Source organism: Labeo rohita, chromosome 12, assembly GCF_022985175.1.
Source record: "Labeo rohita strain BAU-BD-2019 chromosome 12, IGBB_LRoh.1.0, whole genome shotgun sequence".
NCBI classification, from domain to species: Eukaryota; Metazoa; Chordata; class Actinopteri; order Cypriniformes; family Cyprinidae; genus Labeo; species Labeo rohita.
Genome location: NC_066880.1, coordinates 27,587,136 through 27,600,519, shown reverse-complemented (window position 1 = coordinate 27,600,519; position 13,384 = coordinate 27,587,136). Strand labels below are relative to the sequence as shown.

Here is a 13,384-nt window from a genome sequence, read left to right as displayed (position 1 = left end):
TGGTGTGTTTTAAGAGGCGGATTGGCGATGCTAGAGTTTGGCTGGTGATGCTGTCGTTTGATGGCATCCTACGCACAAAATAACACTACAGTGGTGGTGTTTACCGAAGAGCAGGATTTATGGCGATATAATAATCCATTAGTCTCCACAAGACTTCCGTTGCCTTGGCAATAATCATGTGTCGTAATTATGCTTATGGAAACCCAACTTGGAAACTGTTCCACAGCACCTTCTTTTAGTATGGGCACAATATTACATTGCACTCTGGGTTAAAGGTGTCCGTGCTTTTGCAATGATATTAGTATGCTGCATTGCAGATTAGAGATAAATCAAATATAATGGAAAATCAATAATTTCAAGACTTTCTTTACCATACACTAAATAATAAATCAACATGCAAGCAAAATCTGCATGGTTGCAATGTGCATCACAATTATACACACCCCCAAAAGCACATAAATTAATCCTAAAATCACACACCTTTTCAACAAGAATCAAACCAGCTGTCAGGCACCTATATTAATAAGAATTGCCATTCTTGATTTTACAATCATCTTTAATTTGTCATATGATACTGAATTCTGTGGCCATCATCTAGCATCATCATGAAATTATGCGTATCACTTGCACGTTCTCAATGACAAAAGCATCAAATGAATAACAGAATAGCTTATAGATACATTTCAAAGAACGGTTATAAGAATTAAGACAAAAACTTAAAAACACTACGTTCTTCAGGTGACGAGACTGGGCACTTTGCTAGAATTTGAGTGCGTTCGTCTTTAAAAGTGAAAGATCAGGGCGTCAGTGGCTGCTGCAATACTACATAAAGTGCTAATTCTACAGCTAGTAAACAAAAAGATGCAATTCAATGCATTCATCTGAAACTAGGTTTAAATAGTATACAATTTACTCTCTTGTAAAGTAGCAATGTTGTTATTCTGAATTACTTTGGGAAGAAAACAGGATTTTAGAGTTGAGCATTTTATTTTAAACCATTAAGAGTGTTAATGTAGACTAAATATGATGATGCAATTCCTCATTCCTCTCCACGGCCTAATATGTTGTGTATATCAGTCACGTCTCTTGTGTGATAGTACAGTGACTGTCACTGAAGTAAAACTTTTACAGAGCACTGATTATATTAATCTGATTTTTTTAAAGCCAACAAATACATGAAATGAGGAGCACACATTTACACCATAAAATATCTGTTTTGTTACACTAGTCTAAATACTATGTAGTTACGTCATTTTCATCCGGTATTCTGCGTTCATACAGCAAGAAAAACAATATCTAACACTAACAAATAGTTTGCAAATACATAGTGTGAATGATGTACATGTTTACACCCGCCTCTGCTCTTAATTACATTAGATTCGGTTTTGTCAGTGGACAAAGAGATTCGCTCTCGTTACCTAGCCAAGGACATCCAAAGCTTAAAAAAATCCCATGGAAGACAATTTAAAAAAACGTTGTCCTTTCAAAAAAATAAGATTTCCCTCTCGTCACACCACAGAATGTGTTTTCTGGGGTCACAGTTTTTCAGTCATCTCTCAGAAAGGTCTCTCATGTTTAAGTCAATAGAGTATTTAGAGTTTCTTTTGGTCTCTCCTCCATGTCTTGTCACTGTCATCTCCGAAAAGTCTGTCTTACGAATGCCACTCGAGTTCTTTGACATCCTCAAGAATGAAACAATCTGGTAAAGTGAAGCAGTGTCTAGGCTCAGATCTTCTCATCAGTCATTTCCAGGAACTGAGCATAAACATCCCTTGAACACTCCCCTTTTTGGTTGAACAGAAACTTGTAGTAGCTGCCATCAGCGCAAATAGCTGGAGGAGGATGGTGGGAAAATTAGTCACTCAACATCTGAGAATGAACAGTTCTGCTAGTCATATCAGTAAATGATTGTTTGATTATTCACAGCACATGCATATTACAGGCCTATGAATACAACATTTTTTAAAAACATGACCTGACCACAGTGTGCTTCTGGTATGCTTCACTTTACCTATAACAGCGTTGGGTTCTGTTCCAAAGGCACAGACGCAGGGCGAACCGGACGGGACCTGGAACTTCGAGAAACTCCATTTGGAGCTGAAATACTTGGGGAGAAAACTGGCCGATGCCAAGCTGTGGTAAAAGATGGTTTGAGGGCTGTAAACAACACTTGCAATAAAACACGTAGAATAAATGCTTAATGTTTCCACTAAAACCTTTAGTGTGCTTAAACACAAACCTGGACTGCTTGTTCCTTTTGGGATCCTCTGCAGCAAATATGTGGACTGTACCATGGTCACTCGATACGCAGATAAGAGAGGCATCCTGGTTGAAATTGATGCTGAAATACAGATACGTTCTGTTATAAACACACTCATAGTTACCTTTACAGTAATACAATAAGATGGCATGCATGCAGTGAATTACCAGTATATATTGGCAGTTTGGGATCCTCTTCTCAGCTCCTGAATAAGGTGACCTGCTGAGGTGTCGAATATTCTGATCAGGGTCCCCTAGAGAGACAACATTTTTTCTTCATTAGCCAATCGCTGACATGCAGTGCTGGAATAATCCAGGTGAATCTAGTGCCATGATCAGACAAATGAAGAGCAAAGTGATAAGATGATGCCAAAATCATCAATGGCGGTTTGAACTGACTTTTTCAGATGCCGTGGCTATCCGTGTGCCCTGAAGGTTGAGAGCGATGCAACACAGAGCTCCTTCATGTGCAGGAATATCCACTGGGGGTTTCTCTGTGTTGGCCAGATCTACGATCTGAACGTGTCCGGAGTGAGTGGCTGGGAATGCCAGCAATGAATTGTTGCTGTTTGGGCACAAGACACACAAACCTGCAAAGACAATCAGAGTTTTAGATTTGTCCTGTGAAGTTCAGATTAACAGTAAACCCTTGTGGTATCTAGGGCTGCCCCCTAATAGTCGACTAACCGTTAGTGAACCGTTCTGTGATCATTAGGGATGGGCATATTGATCCTGAAGTATCAGTATATTGATACTGATGCGAGTATCGAAAGTATCGATACTAAGGTGTGTTTTATTTACCAGTGATTTTGTTTATTTAACAAAAAAAAATAAATAAATAATGCGTACAATATGCATTGAATTTGACATAATCTATGTTACTGAATAATTGTGCAGGATATAACATTTTTTCTGCTCATCTGAACGCATGTAAATGTTGCAAGACAGAACCAATTAATCACAGAGAGCATTTACTCACTTCAGACAGTGCATTTAAACAGGGCTGCGTTTCCCAAAAATATCATAAGCAAGCACTGATGCTTTTGGGAACGGCAGCCCAGAACAATGCTTAACAGAGCACAGAAATATAAACAAAAAAAAAAACAAACATGTTTGAGTTATTTCACAACAAAAAAAAACTGAAATTGTAGCCTACATAATTTTTGCAATTACATTTATTTAAATTAATGTTTAAAATTAATTGATCATGTTCTATTTTGTAGTAATGTTAATATAAATCATACACTGTCAGAATAAAAATTTTATGTGTGCAACAGCCTGTCACTGGCAGCACCTTATGAAACGAAGTATTTTCATCGTTTTGTAGTTACCATTACATTAAACATATTTTAACCATGTGTCAAAAATATATAATTTAACAAATTGCAATTAAGGAATATTAAATGTTAAAATGCATTTCACATATAAAGTTAAGTTGGTATAATTTTCATTATAATAAAGTATATTTATAATGCAATTTCTTTATCACTGCTTAGAATACTGAAATATGTTGACTTAAATATGTGACTTATTCTGTGTAAGAAGCCACATCATCTCACAGAAGGATTTATTTCAAACACTCACATGTTATAAAGTGAGTTTGAAGTAAAAACATTGAATGTGTTATTTTCACATGCTTTTAGATGTACTACACTGAGACGCTATACAAACTGATGTCATTATCGTGAACGATTTCTTTCGATTTCATAATCGCGCAATAATATCGTCTGTGATTTTTCTTTTGCGTAACCTATCAGTGAACTACGGCTCTGTGTAGTAAATGCTGCTCCATCTGAAAGCAGGTGATGGAGATTTACTGCTGATTACAGAACCGGCTTTACTGACAAAATGCACATGGAAATCGCATTCGATTAATCGTGCAGCCCTATGCTTGCCTATCATTCATCAACCTCAAATATGGCTTTTCATCGGAAAATGTAGTAGCAACTTTACATGGCAGATGGAGGCGTCGGTGAGGTTACTTGCCCTTAAAATACTCCATCTTTTTTTGTGCAACGAAATGTTGCGCTTTTGTAAAATAATTAAAGCAAACGTGCTTTCTGCCATCTCGTTCTCTGTGAACTTGAGTGCAAAACTTCGAAAGTCCATGTATACTTGCCTTACAGACATGAGCAATATATAGAGAGTGAAATGTCTACTTTTAAATGAACCAATTCAAATGGAAAACAAACATTCTCAGATTGTGTAATATGTATAAAACACGCATACAGGCACATCACTACTGGGGTGATGACAAGTCAGTGTCGCTGACTTCATCTCTTAAGCCAAAAACAAAGAAAGCATTAGTTTATCAATAAAATATTAAAACGTTAATGCAGTCTCTTTGCTTTTTTTCCCCAGACACATTCATAATTATTGTATCTGCCGGTGCACTGTGGCAAACTTTTTTGCATGCGCTTGAGCGCTTATTATGCTATGTAGGCAATTAAAGGCTCATTATTATGACTTATATGGTTTATTAATAAACATGCAACTAATAGTTGACTAATGCTTAAAATGAACAACTTCTAGTCAACCAGAAAAATCTTTAGTTGAGGCAGCCCTAGTGGTATCTATGACCATGGATGAATCGCTACTTCACGACTTACCTTTAGGGTTATAGCATGTTTCGAAGACATGCAGCTGATGAGGATTATGAGTAAATGTGAAGACTTTAATCATGGAATCAAGGACCACCACAATTCTGAAACACAAAACAAACCAGGCTGTTTGTTCTTTATAAGAAACTTTAAGCTAATCTTTATTGTCTTCCTAAGAAATTCACAGGCTAGCGTTGGCAGAAGGTATTTGTGTGCATGCTGAAGTGCTTCAAATGTATCTATTTTTAATGTGTTTTTGAAGTGTTGCACAATCATAGACATGTCTGATGCAATGACTGATCAGAAGTGTTTAGGTTAGTTAGAATCCACTCAATGGTTTTCTTTTAGCGTAAGCTCACTGAGTTCTGCATATACACCAATCCTCTCATTTTAAACAACAAAGAGTTGATATGACGTAAATAAGATTCATTGTGCAGTGTAGTCATCTTTATTGATTGTAATGTGAGAGTGAAGAACTCACAGCATGAACTGACATCTTTAGTGATTATATAGGAAGCTCGCTTTTTGTTTATAATCCATTCACAGTTGAATAAAAGTCATTTATGAAACTGACAGTGAAACGTTTACTTGAGCAGCTTTAATAAGCATCTACAGTTAGATACTAAAATAAATCTTTGTCCTATTCAGTGAAGTTATTAAATTTATTAAAGTGTTTGTGTTATTTATGTGATCACTTTTTAAATATTTCAAAAATATTTGAAAAGTACATGATAATGTTTTGTAGTACTTATACTTATTGTATTATATAAATATGCTCCAAGAGTTTTTGTTACGGCATTGAAATTGAAACAGTACTGTGAAATTTTACTAGTATTACTAGTATTCTATGGACTACAATATTTGTCAGTCAACGTCAAAGACTGTGCCAATATTTAATATGCAGCTGTGAGAGTCATTTCTGCATTTGTGATATTATAACATTGTATGATCTAATGCAACTTTAAAGACAAAATGATTCCAGCTTCAATATCAATGCACGAAACAAAAATTATAGCAAAGAATTTAAATGAAGAATACCTGTCACGGCGAAGTTTAACAGCTTTGACCTCTGTGGAAAACTCAATTTCTATCACAGTCTTTTTCTTCAGGTCATCCCAAATCATCACTAACACAAAGACAGGAAAGATTTACTTTCTATAATAATTTAGCAGAGATTTAATATGTGTCAACCGGATGCAAAATCCAGTAGAACATGCACTAAAAAAAAGCAAATGATGCCATAAAGCCATCAAACAACTGCCACCTCAAAGAGAAATATACCTTTATTGGGCGGGTACTTTGGTTTCTTTCCGCCTCCAACAAGCGCAAGATAATTGCATCGAAAAAGCATCTCCACATGACCAACTCCTCCCTCAAGAAACTCTGAGAGCACAGAAAATTATTGAGAGTCAACAGCAATAAAGCAGGGATATTGTCGCTGACAAAGATCCCATAAACTCTGAACGGTGAATGAATAACTGTTGCTAAATGCTAATCCTTAAGTTTCTAAAAGAGATGGTAACGATAACAGTCGTTGACTAGGTTTGTATGTTGTTTGTCTGCAACTGTTCTGGAAAAAACATTTCTGAGTCATCATACATTCATACTAAACGCCTGCAAGGCAAAAGACAAACGGATGTCTTCATTTTCTGTGTTATTTGCATTAATAAGAGGCAAATTTTAAAATCACATGCTAAAATCTTAAATTACCTTCCACATATTATTAACTTCCACATATTGTTTTAATAATTCATTAAGCCCTGCTGAAACTGTCATATCTGAAGTCATTGCACCTACAAACATTTATCCTGTGTCAAATGTCATAGCAAACAGCAGACTCACCTTGTTTTTCCTTTTCTTTAAGAGGGTCTGTGTTATACACCCTGAATCCATTTTCCATTCCACATGCAAAACATCCTGGTGGGGGAAAAATACATTTTAAAGGAAATACTGGGATTTCCTGCTGCTCCACAGTTTAGCCTTCAAGAGGACCATTCTAAACAGACTAAACATCCACATAAAGGTGTCAATATCAGACCACAAGCCTATGCTGATGAGAACAATTTATGAGCATCTGCTTAGAAAGTGACTTGTGATTAGCTGCCAAGGAACAAATGTATTCAGGTATATATACAGCTCTGGAAAAAAATAAGAGGCCACTCCAAATTTTTCTTAAATCGGTTATCTGTTGAATTCCACCACAGGCACACCTCAAATCTTATTTAACAAAGAAAAGTACTACTGCTGTGGTCCATCCTCTTGGAATAGGACCAGCTGGATGGCAAAAACAGTGTTAGTAGTATCTCAAAAGTAATTGGAATCAAACAACTATTGACCACGCCAAAAGAGTTGAAAAGAAACGTTTAGCAAGGAAAAGAAGATTTAAATTCTGACTTAATTGATAGCAATTCATAAGACTAAGATCAAGCTGCAGACACTGGGGGCAACAAAGCTACAGACCATCAAAGAGTGAAAACAACACTCCACTGACCAGGATGATCACCAACTCATTCGAAAATCATCCAACAACTTTCAAATAGAATGGCTAACAGCAGTTGGGGTGCACAATGAGGATGGTTTGAAAAAAAGCCTGTCATCAATGAAAATCAAAGAAGAGCCAGACAAGGTTTGCAAAAGGCCATAAGGGCCAGACCATAGAGGACTGAAATAAGGTCATCTTTTTTGATGAGTCCAATTTTCAGCTTTGCCCAACACCTAGTTGTCTAAGGCTTAGACAGAGACCTGGAGAGGCTGTGAAATTTGGTTGAGAACTGGTGATGATCTGGGGTGTTTCAGCAAAGTTGGAATTGTGCACATTCATCTTTGTGAAGGAAGTGCATGAATCAAGCCACATACAAGGTTGTCCTGGAGAAAAACTTGCATTTTCAGCAGGACAATGCTCCATGCCACACATCCAGGTCAATCAATGTGCTGATGGAAGACCATCAGATCAAGACTCTATCATGGCCAGCCTAATCCCCAGACCTGAATCCCAATGAAAACCTCTGGAATGTGTTCAAGAGGAAGATGGATGGTCACAAGCCATCAAACAAAGCCAATCTGGTTCTTTTTTTTTTTGTGCCAGAAATGGCATAAAGTCACCCAACAGCAATGTGAGAACTGAAGGCGAGCATGCCAAGACACATGAAAGCTGTGAAAATCAGGGTTATTCCACCAAATATTGATTTTTGAACTCTTCCCAAGTTAGTATCATGTTGTTTAAAAATTAATATGAACTTGTTTACTTTAAATTATTTGAGGACTAAAAACAATCCATGTTTTTTGTATTTTGACCAGTTGTCACATTCTGAAAAAGCCCTTTAAGTTACAATATGTTAATTTGGAATTTGGGAGATATGTTGTCAGTAGTTACAAGATTAGAACAAAAATGTTAATTTTACTCAAACGCATAACTATAAATAATAAAACTGATAAACTGATACTTTTGCAGATAGAGAGAAAGCTTCAGGATGCTACATGTCAGCACTTCTGCTATGATGTCCAAAGAGCAGCACTGTTATTCACTTATTGATGACATCCGGTTATGATTCGGTGTAAATGACTCTGTGCCAGAGAGTAACTTGCATTAATCCTTATTTTAAACCCGTTACCCGTTTTCATTATAATAGGCTATGCTTCAGTAAGTGCTGCTTAAAATACAGTTAGGCGAGCCCACATTATGGAATAAGTTAGTTATTAATTCAGTGTGTTATTGCACGTAATCGGATTTAAATAAACTAAAATTACACTTTACATAGTATTACAGTGTTAATCAGGTTCGTTGAAATCCAAATGTCCAGATTCATCCCCTGAAAGTCACACTATAGCAGTTGTTGAGCTAGCACTAGCATTAGCCTGCCTACATTAGCTGTCAATGCTTATTTGATAACATGTTGAAATATGGTGTCTTTTTAAGAAAATTACAGTTTATGCTCATATATACAGTTGTCGGGTCAATAAAAATACAAACAAATACCGCTGACAGCAGCTCTAAAACGAAGACGCTCATGTGACTTCATCTTTATGGCTAACCAGCTGTTCAAGTTCGTTAGCTTGCTAGGCAAAACAACAATCTGTTTATGAAGTCTAATATATCTGTCAACTAACAGTTAGACGTTTGGACTAGCAACATCTACATCAAAACACCGATGTGTTTTTAATGTCTAAGATAAATAACAGTTTACTGGCCTTTATGATTCATAAGGGTAACGGTAAGTTAAGTATCAGAGTGCTATTAGCTTGCTTTAGCTAATAGTAAACATCTTACCGTGATCCTGGTTAAATCCGGCATAAAGTAATCCATTACCGTGGGGATTTGATGGTAATAAATTCATAGTGCTTGGCGTTATTTGGCTAATCTAAATGAAAATACTGTAAGCCTAACTAAAGGACGGCATCCCTCTAAGAAGGCTAGAGCTGGCAGGCTAATGCTAGGTACATGGGGTTTAATATCATGACTGTCTCTCCAGCCAGGAAATAAAGTTGGCAGAGCGCCTGTTGTTCCTCCTTTCTCCGGTCTAAGCGCAGGCTGCGACCGCGGATAGTACAATAACGTTAATGTCACTGCAGGAAGCCCAGTGTTCACACTTTATGTGGTCTGTTTACTTTCTATAAATCAGATATTAAAAAACAAAGAACTTACTGCGGTTTACACATGACTTACAAATATTTTTTACCAACTGCTATCGATATTAAAGTATGCATTTTCTCTATGCGATTTTGCTAAATGTTTTTTTCTTTTCAAACACGGGCGTATATTGCAGAAGACATTAAAATACTACCTAGAATTGCTAATTTGAAGTGTCTCACAGGAATCACCGGTTAAGTGTGGAACTTTTTCATTAAGGCGCAGTCACTGCCCCAGTGGCCTAATGGATAAGGCACTGGCCTCCTAAGCCAGGGATTGTGGGTTCGAGTCCCATCTGGGGTGACTTCTGTTTTTCTATTCTAATTAGAAAAGAATCCAATTGTGGAGTGTAGTGTGTGCGTTAGTACGTTACAAGATGGATACATTTTAAATCAACTAAATGCAGTGAGTGTATACTACCACTGATACTACTGATGTTATATAGGATCTTTTCAGCTATTGCAATAAGCGGTTCCATGGTGTAATGGTTAGCACTCTGGACTCTGAATCCAGCGATCCGAGTTCAAATCTCGGTGGAACCTTCCCTTATTGTTTATTCGCATTGACTAAACAAAAAGAATTTACAGTGCTAGTAATAATTGTGTTTTAAAAGCATTTTACACCCACCTTTTAATATGTCATATTAAGTAAGTGCGCATCTGAAACCAAACCGTATTTTTACCCGGATGTTTTTTTTTTACACGCGTTTTTTTTTCATTTTCAACATGGCGGCGACCGTGGTTAGAAGTTTATGTTTCTTACAGCTGCATGAACTGTCATGCTCAAGGACTATATGCCGTAATTTAGTAACTTTAGGCCTATTCAATAGTGAAAAAACGCGACCGAAACTCTTTACAGTCAATAGTTGTTCCCACATAAAAAATGCATCGCATTTCACACAGGTAAAACATGTTTGTTTTTTCTCCATGATATAAAACATAAGTCGTGTATTCGCATTGCTTACATAAACATAATGTCGTTTGTCATGACAGGACGATAGGCTTTCGCGCATCCCGGTCGGTAAGAGGTTCAAGATTCAGATTCAGCACATCTGTTATTAAACCGACTCATATCCGCAGCTCATGAAACTATCGTCTCTTCCAGACAAACTGAAGATAACATACAGTAGAAGCAGCGGACCAGGCGGTCAACATGTCAACAAGGGTAAACTGCATTACAGGCCAGTTGTAATGATCTAATTTTCGGCGTTGGTTTTCTGCAAGCATCACTGATTTTGTGCGACCATAGTTGCCACATGTCGCCACCTGCTGGGAAAACGATGAAAAGTGCATACGCAGTATGAAATATGTTACAATTATCAATGTAATACAAGCCAAAATTATTGTTTGCAAGGTTAGGTGTGTAATGTAATGAAAAAAGTGGTTCAGGCCGTTTAGGTCAAATGTTTATTCATTCTAAATTTTCTTGAACACATACATTAAATTGTATACACTGTGTGCAGAATTATTAGGCATGTTGATATTCTGGTTATATTTTTTTCCCAAGCACATTTTACCAATTCCAAACCACAACAATCTTAATAACTACTATTAATTTTGAATTTAATCATTTGTAAGTGATATATAACTGTCCGTGAAGGCTGGAAGTGAAAAACTCCTTATATTCAGGTGTGCTTAATTATTAGGCATGTTTTCTTTTACAGATAAAATGAGCCAAAAAAAGATATTTAACCCAGACTGAAAAGTCCAAATTATTAAATGCCCATGAGAAGAATGCAATACTAATGCATTACAAGAATTTGCAAAGTTAAGGCTTGACCATTGGACAGCGAAATGCTTGTTGAGTCTGCATGGTCAGAAAAAACAGGTGGAGAAGAAAAGATGCATGTTTGCATGTTTTGCAACTGCAAAAGAATTAGGAATTAAGGTGAAGAATTAGGTGTGACACCATCAGGAACCGTTTAGTCTCCAGCGCCACCATTTTCCAGAACTGCAACCTACCTGGAGTCTTCAGAAGTACAATGTGTCAGGTTCCCAGAGACTTTGCTTGGTAAAAAATGCCCCTGACTTAATAAGAATAACAAGCTGACGTGTTGTGAAATACATGAAGACAGTTTTTTTTTTTTTTTTTTTTTTTTTTTTTTTTTTTTTAGGCTTTATAGACAGATAAGTTGAGAGTGACTCTTGAAGGACAAGCATCACATTCTCTTGTACCTCTGATTCAAGAATTTATCTTCTAAAATCTGGCAGTAAGTTTTGGGAGTTCATTTTAGTCCATCTCTGCAAGTCAGACTAAACATGAACTCAACTTATCTGTCTATAAAGCCTATTAAAAAAAAAAAAAAAAAAAAAAACTGTCTTCATGTATTTCACAACACGTCAGCTTGTTATTCTTATTAAGTCAGGGCATTTTTTTAGCATTTTTTACCAAGCAAAGTCTCTGGGAACCTGACACATTGTACTTCTGAAGACTCCAGGTAGGTTGCAGTTCTGGAAAATGGTGGCGCTGGAGACTAAACGGTTCCTGATGGTGTCACACCTAATTCTTCACCTTAATTCCTAATTCTTTTGCAGTTAACATGCATCTTTTCTTCTCTGTTTTTTTTTTTTGTCCATGCAGACTCAATAAGCATTTCGCTGTTCAATGGTCAAGCCTTAACTTTGCAAATTCTTGTAATGCAGAAGTATTGCATTCTTCTCATGGGCATTTAATAATTTGGACTTTTCATTCTGGGTTAAATATCTTTTTTGGCTCATTTTATCTGTAAAAGAAAACATGTCTAATAATTATGCACACCTGAATATAAGGAGTTTTTCACTTCCAGCCTTCACGGACAATTATATATCACATATAAATGATTAAATACAAAATTGACAGTAGTTATTAAGACTGATGTGGTTTGGAATTGGTAAAATGTGTTTGGAAAAAAAAATATGACCAGAATATCAACATGCCTAATAATTCTGCACACAGTGTACAATGCAAGCTTTAAGTGTCAAAACAAGGTCTTTAAATGTCAGTATTTGTAATATTCATTTGCAGTCAGTACGAAAGCAGAGGTGCGATTTCATGTGCAAACAGCAGAATGGATTCCAGAAGAAGTGAGGCAAGAGATTCTCTTGAAAGTAAGAGTAACATCTTCAAGGAAGTCTTGCAATTCAAACACATGTGTACAATGTACTCCTCAAGGCATAAATATTTGTGTCAACAGAATAAAACACGTATCAACAAAGTGGGAGAGTTAATTGTGACCTCAGAGATTAGTAGAAGCCAACAGAGGAATCTGGAAGACTGTCTTCAAAAGATCTCAGAAATGATCGCTGAAGCCAGTCAGCAGAAACCCGAGCCGTCTGAGGAGGATCTCGCCCTGAGAGCTCATAGGTTAGAATGCATGAAGCAAAACTGTAATTCGGACGTATGACAAATGCAATGCTGTGCTACATGAGTTTAACAAAAATCTGTTTGTGTGTGCTTGTGCAGATTAGAAAAAAGAAAGTTGGAAAGACTCAAACAGAAGAAGATACATGGTGCAACAAAGCAAGCAAGACGAGTCGACTTTGACTGAAATACTATCGTATTTGTTCTGTATTCAAACTTTGATATAAACGTTGCAAAATTACACTGTGAAGATGGTGTATTCTTTTGGTGTTTGTAGTGTCTAGCATATACTGAAAATTTTTCCAGATTACTTTATAACTTATTTCCAAAAATCAAATAACAGATTTGTTTCAAACGTAGACCAGTCCTAAAGTGAAGAGCTGCTTTTTAACATTTGTACTGTTTATATGACTTAAAATTTGACTAAAAGATGAGAGATTAAAATGTATATAGTCTTGGGATGGGGATAATAATAAATACATTTTAATTTAAAATAAAAAAAAAATAAAAAAAAGCTAGCAGAGGATGGTTTCGATCCATCGACCTCTGGGTTATGGGC

General features: G+C 36.4%; 2 protein-coding genes and 2 non-coding genes across 4 annotated transcripts; 3 read left to right on the top strand and 1 right to left on the bottom strand.

Annotated features, from left to right (window-relative positions):
* Positions 1-624: 624 nt before the first annotated feature.
* On the bottom strand, positions 625-9,374 carry wdr45b (WD repeat domain 45B). Its single transcript, XM_051123948.1, has 10 exons — positions 9,127-9,374; positions 6,702-6,776; positions 6,141-6,242; positions 5,898-5,985; positions 4,869-4,963; positions 2,659-2,849; positions 2,428-2,513; positions 2,240-2,341; positions 2,012-2,133; positions 625-1,832 (listed from the first exon to the last, which is right to left on the bottom strand). Exons 1-10 carry the CDS (start codon positions 9,191-9,193, stop codon positions 1,726-1,728), a joined length of 1,035 nt encoding a protein of 344 aa, XP_050979905.1. The 5' UTR covers positions 9,194-9,374; the 3' UTR covers positions 625-1,725.
* Positions 9,375-9,716: 342 nt separating this feature from the next.
* trnar-ccu (transfer RNA arginine (anticodon CCU)) lies at positions 9,717-9,789 on the top strand. The gene has a single exon. It is a non-coding gene; the product is annotated as a tRNA-Arg (tRNA).
* A 167-nt stretch (positions 9,790-9,956) lies between these two features.
* Positions 9,957-10,028, top strand: trnaq-cug (transfer RNA glutamine (anticodon CUG)). The gene has a single exon. It is a non-coding gene; the product is annotated as a tRNA-Gln (tRNA).
* Positions 10,029-10,176: 148 nt separating this feature from the next.
* mrpl58 (mitochondrial ribosomal protein L58) lies at positions 10,177-13,066 on the top strand. The gene is made up of 6 exons (XM_051123704.1): positions 10,177-10,388; positions 10,479-10,506; positions 10,591-10,650; positions 12,490-12,572; positions 12,659-12,828; positions 12,928-13,066. Exons 1-6 carry the CDS (start codon positions 10,212-10,214, stop codon positions 13,010-13,012), a joined length of 603 nt encoding a protein of 200 aa, XP_050979661.1. The 5' UTR covers positions 10,177-10,211; the 3' UTR covers positions 13,013-13,066.
* Positions 13,067-13,384: the final 318 nt, after the last annotated feature.

Excerpts from the sequence above, each read along its gene's own strand:
- mrpl58 (XM_051123704.1), top strand. The coding sequence starts at position 10,212 with ATGGCGGCGACCGTGGTTAGAAGTTTATGTTTCTTACAGCTGCATGAA. Across the intron at positions 10,389-10,478 it reads ATGCATCGCATTTCACACAG|GACGATAGGCTTTCGCGCAT; the intron begins GTAAAACATGTT and ends TTGTCATGACAG. Across the intron at positions 12,573-12,658 it reads GGCAAGAGATTCTCTTGAAA|AATAAAACACGTATCAACAA; the intron begins GTAAGAGTAACA and ends TTGTGTCAACAG.
- wdr45b (XM_051123948.1), bottom strand. The coding sequence starts at position 9,193 with ATGAATTTATTACCATCAAATCCCCACGGTAATGGATTACTTTATGCC. Across the intron at positions 6,777-9,126 it reads CGGATTTAACCAGGATCACG|GATGTTTTGCATGTGGAATG; the intron begins GTAAGATGTTTA and ends TTCCCCCACCAG. Across the intron at positions 2,514-2,658 it reads TAGCCACGGCATCTGAAAAA|GGGACCCTGATCAGAATATT; the intron begins GTCAGTTCAAAC and ends TTGTCTCTCTAG.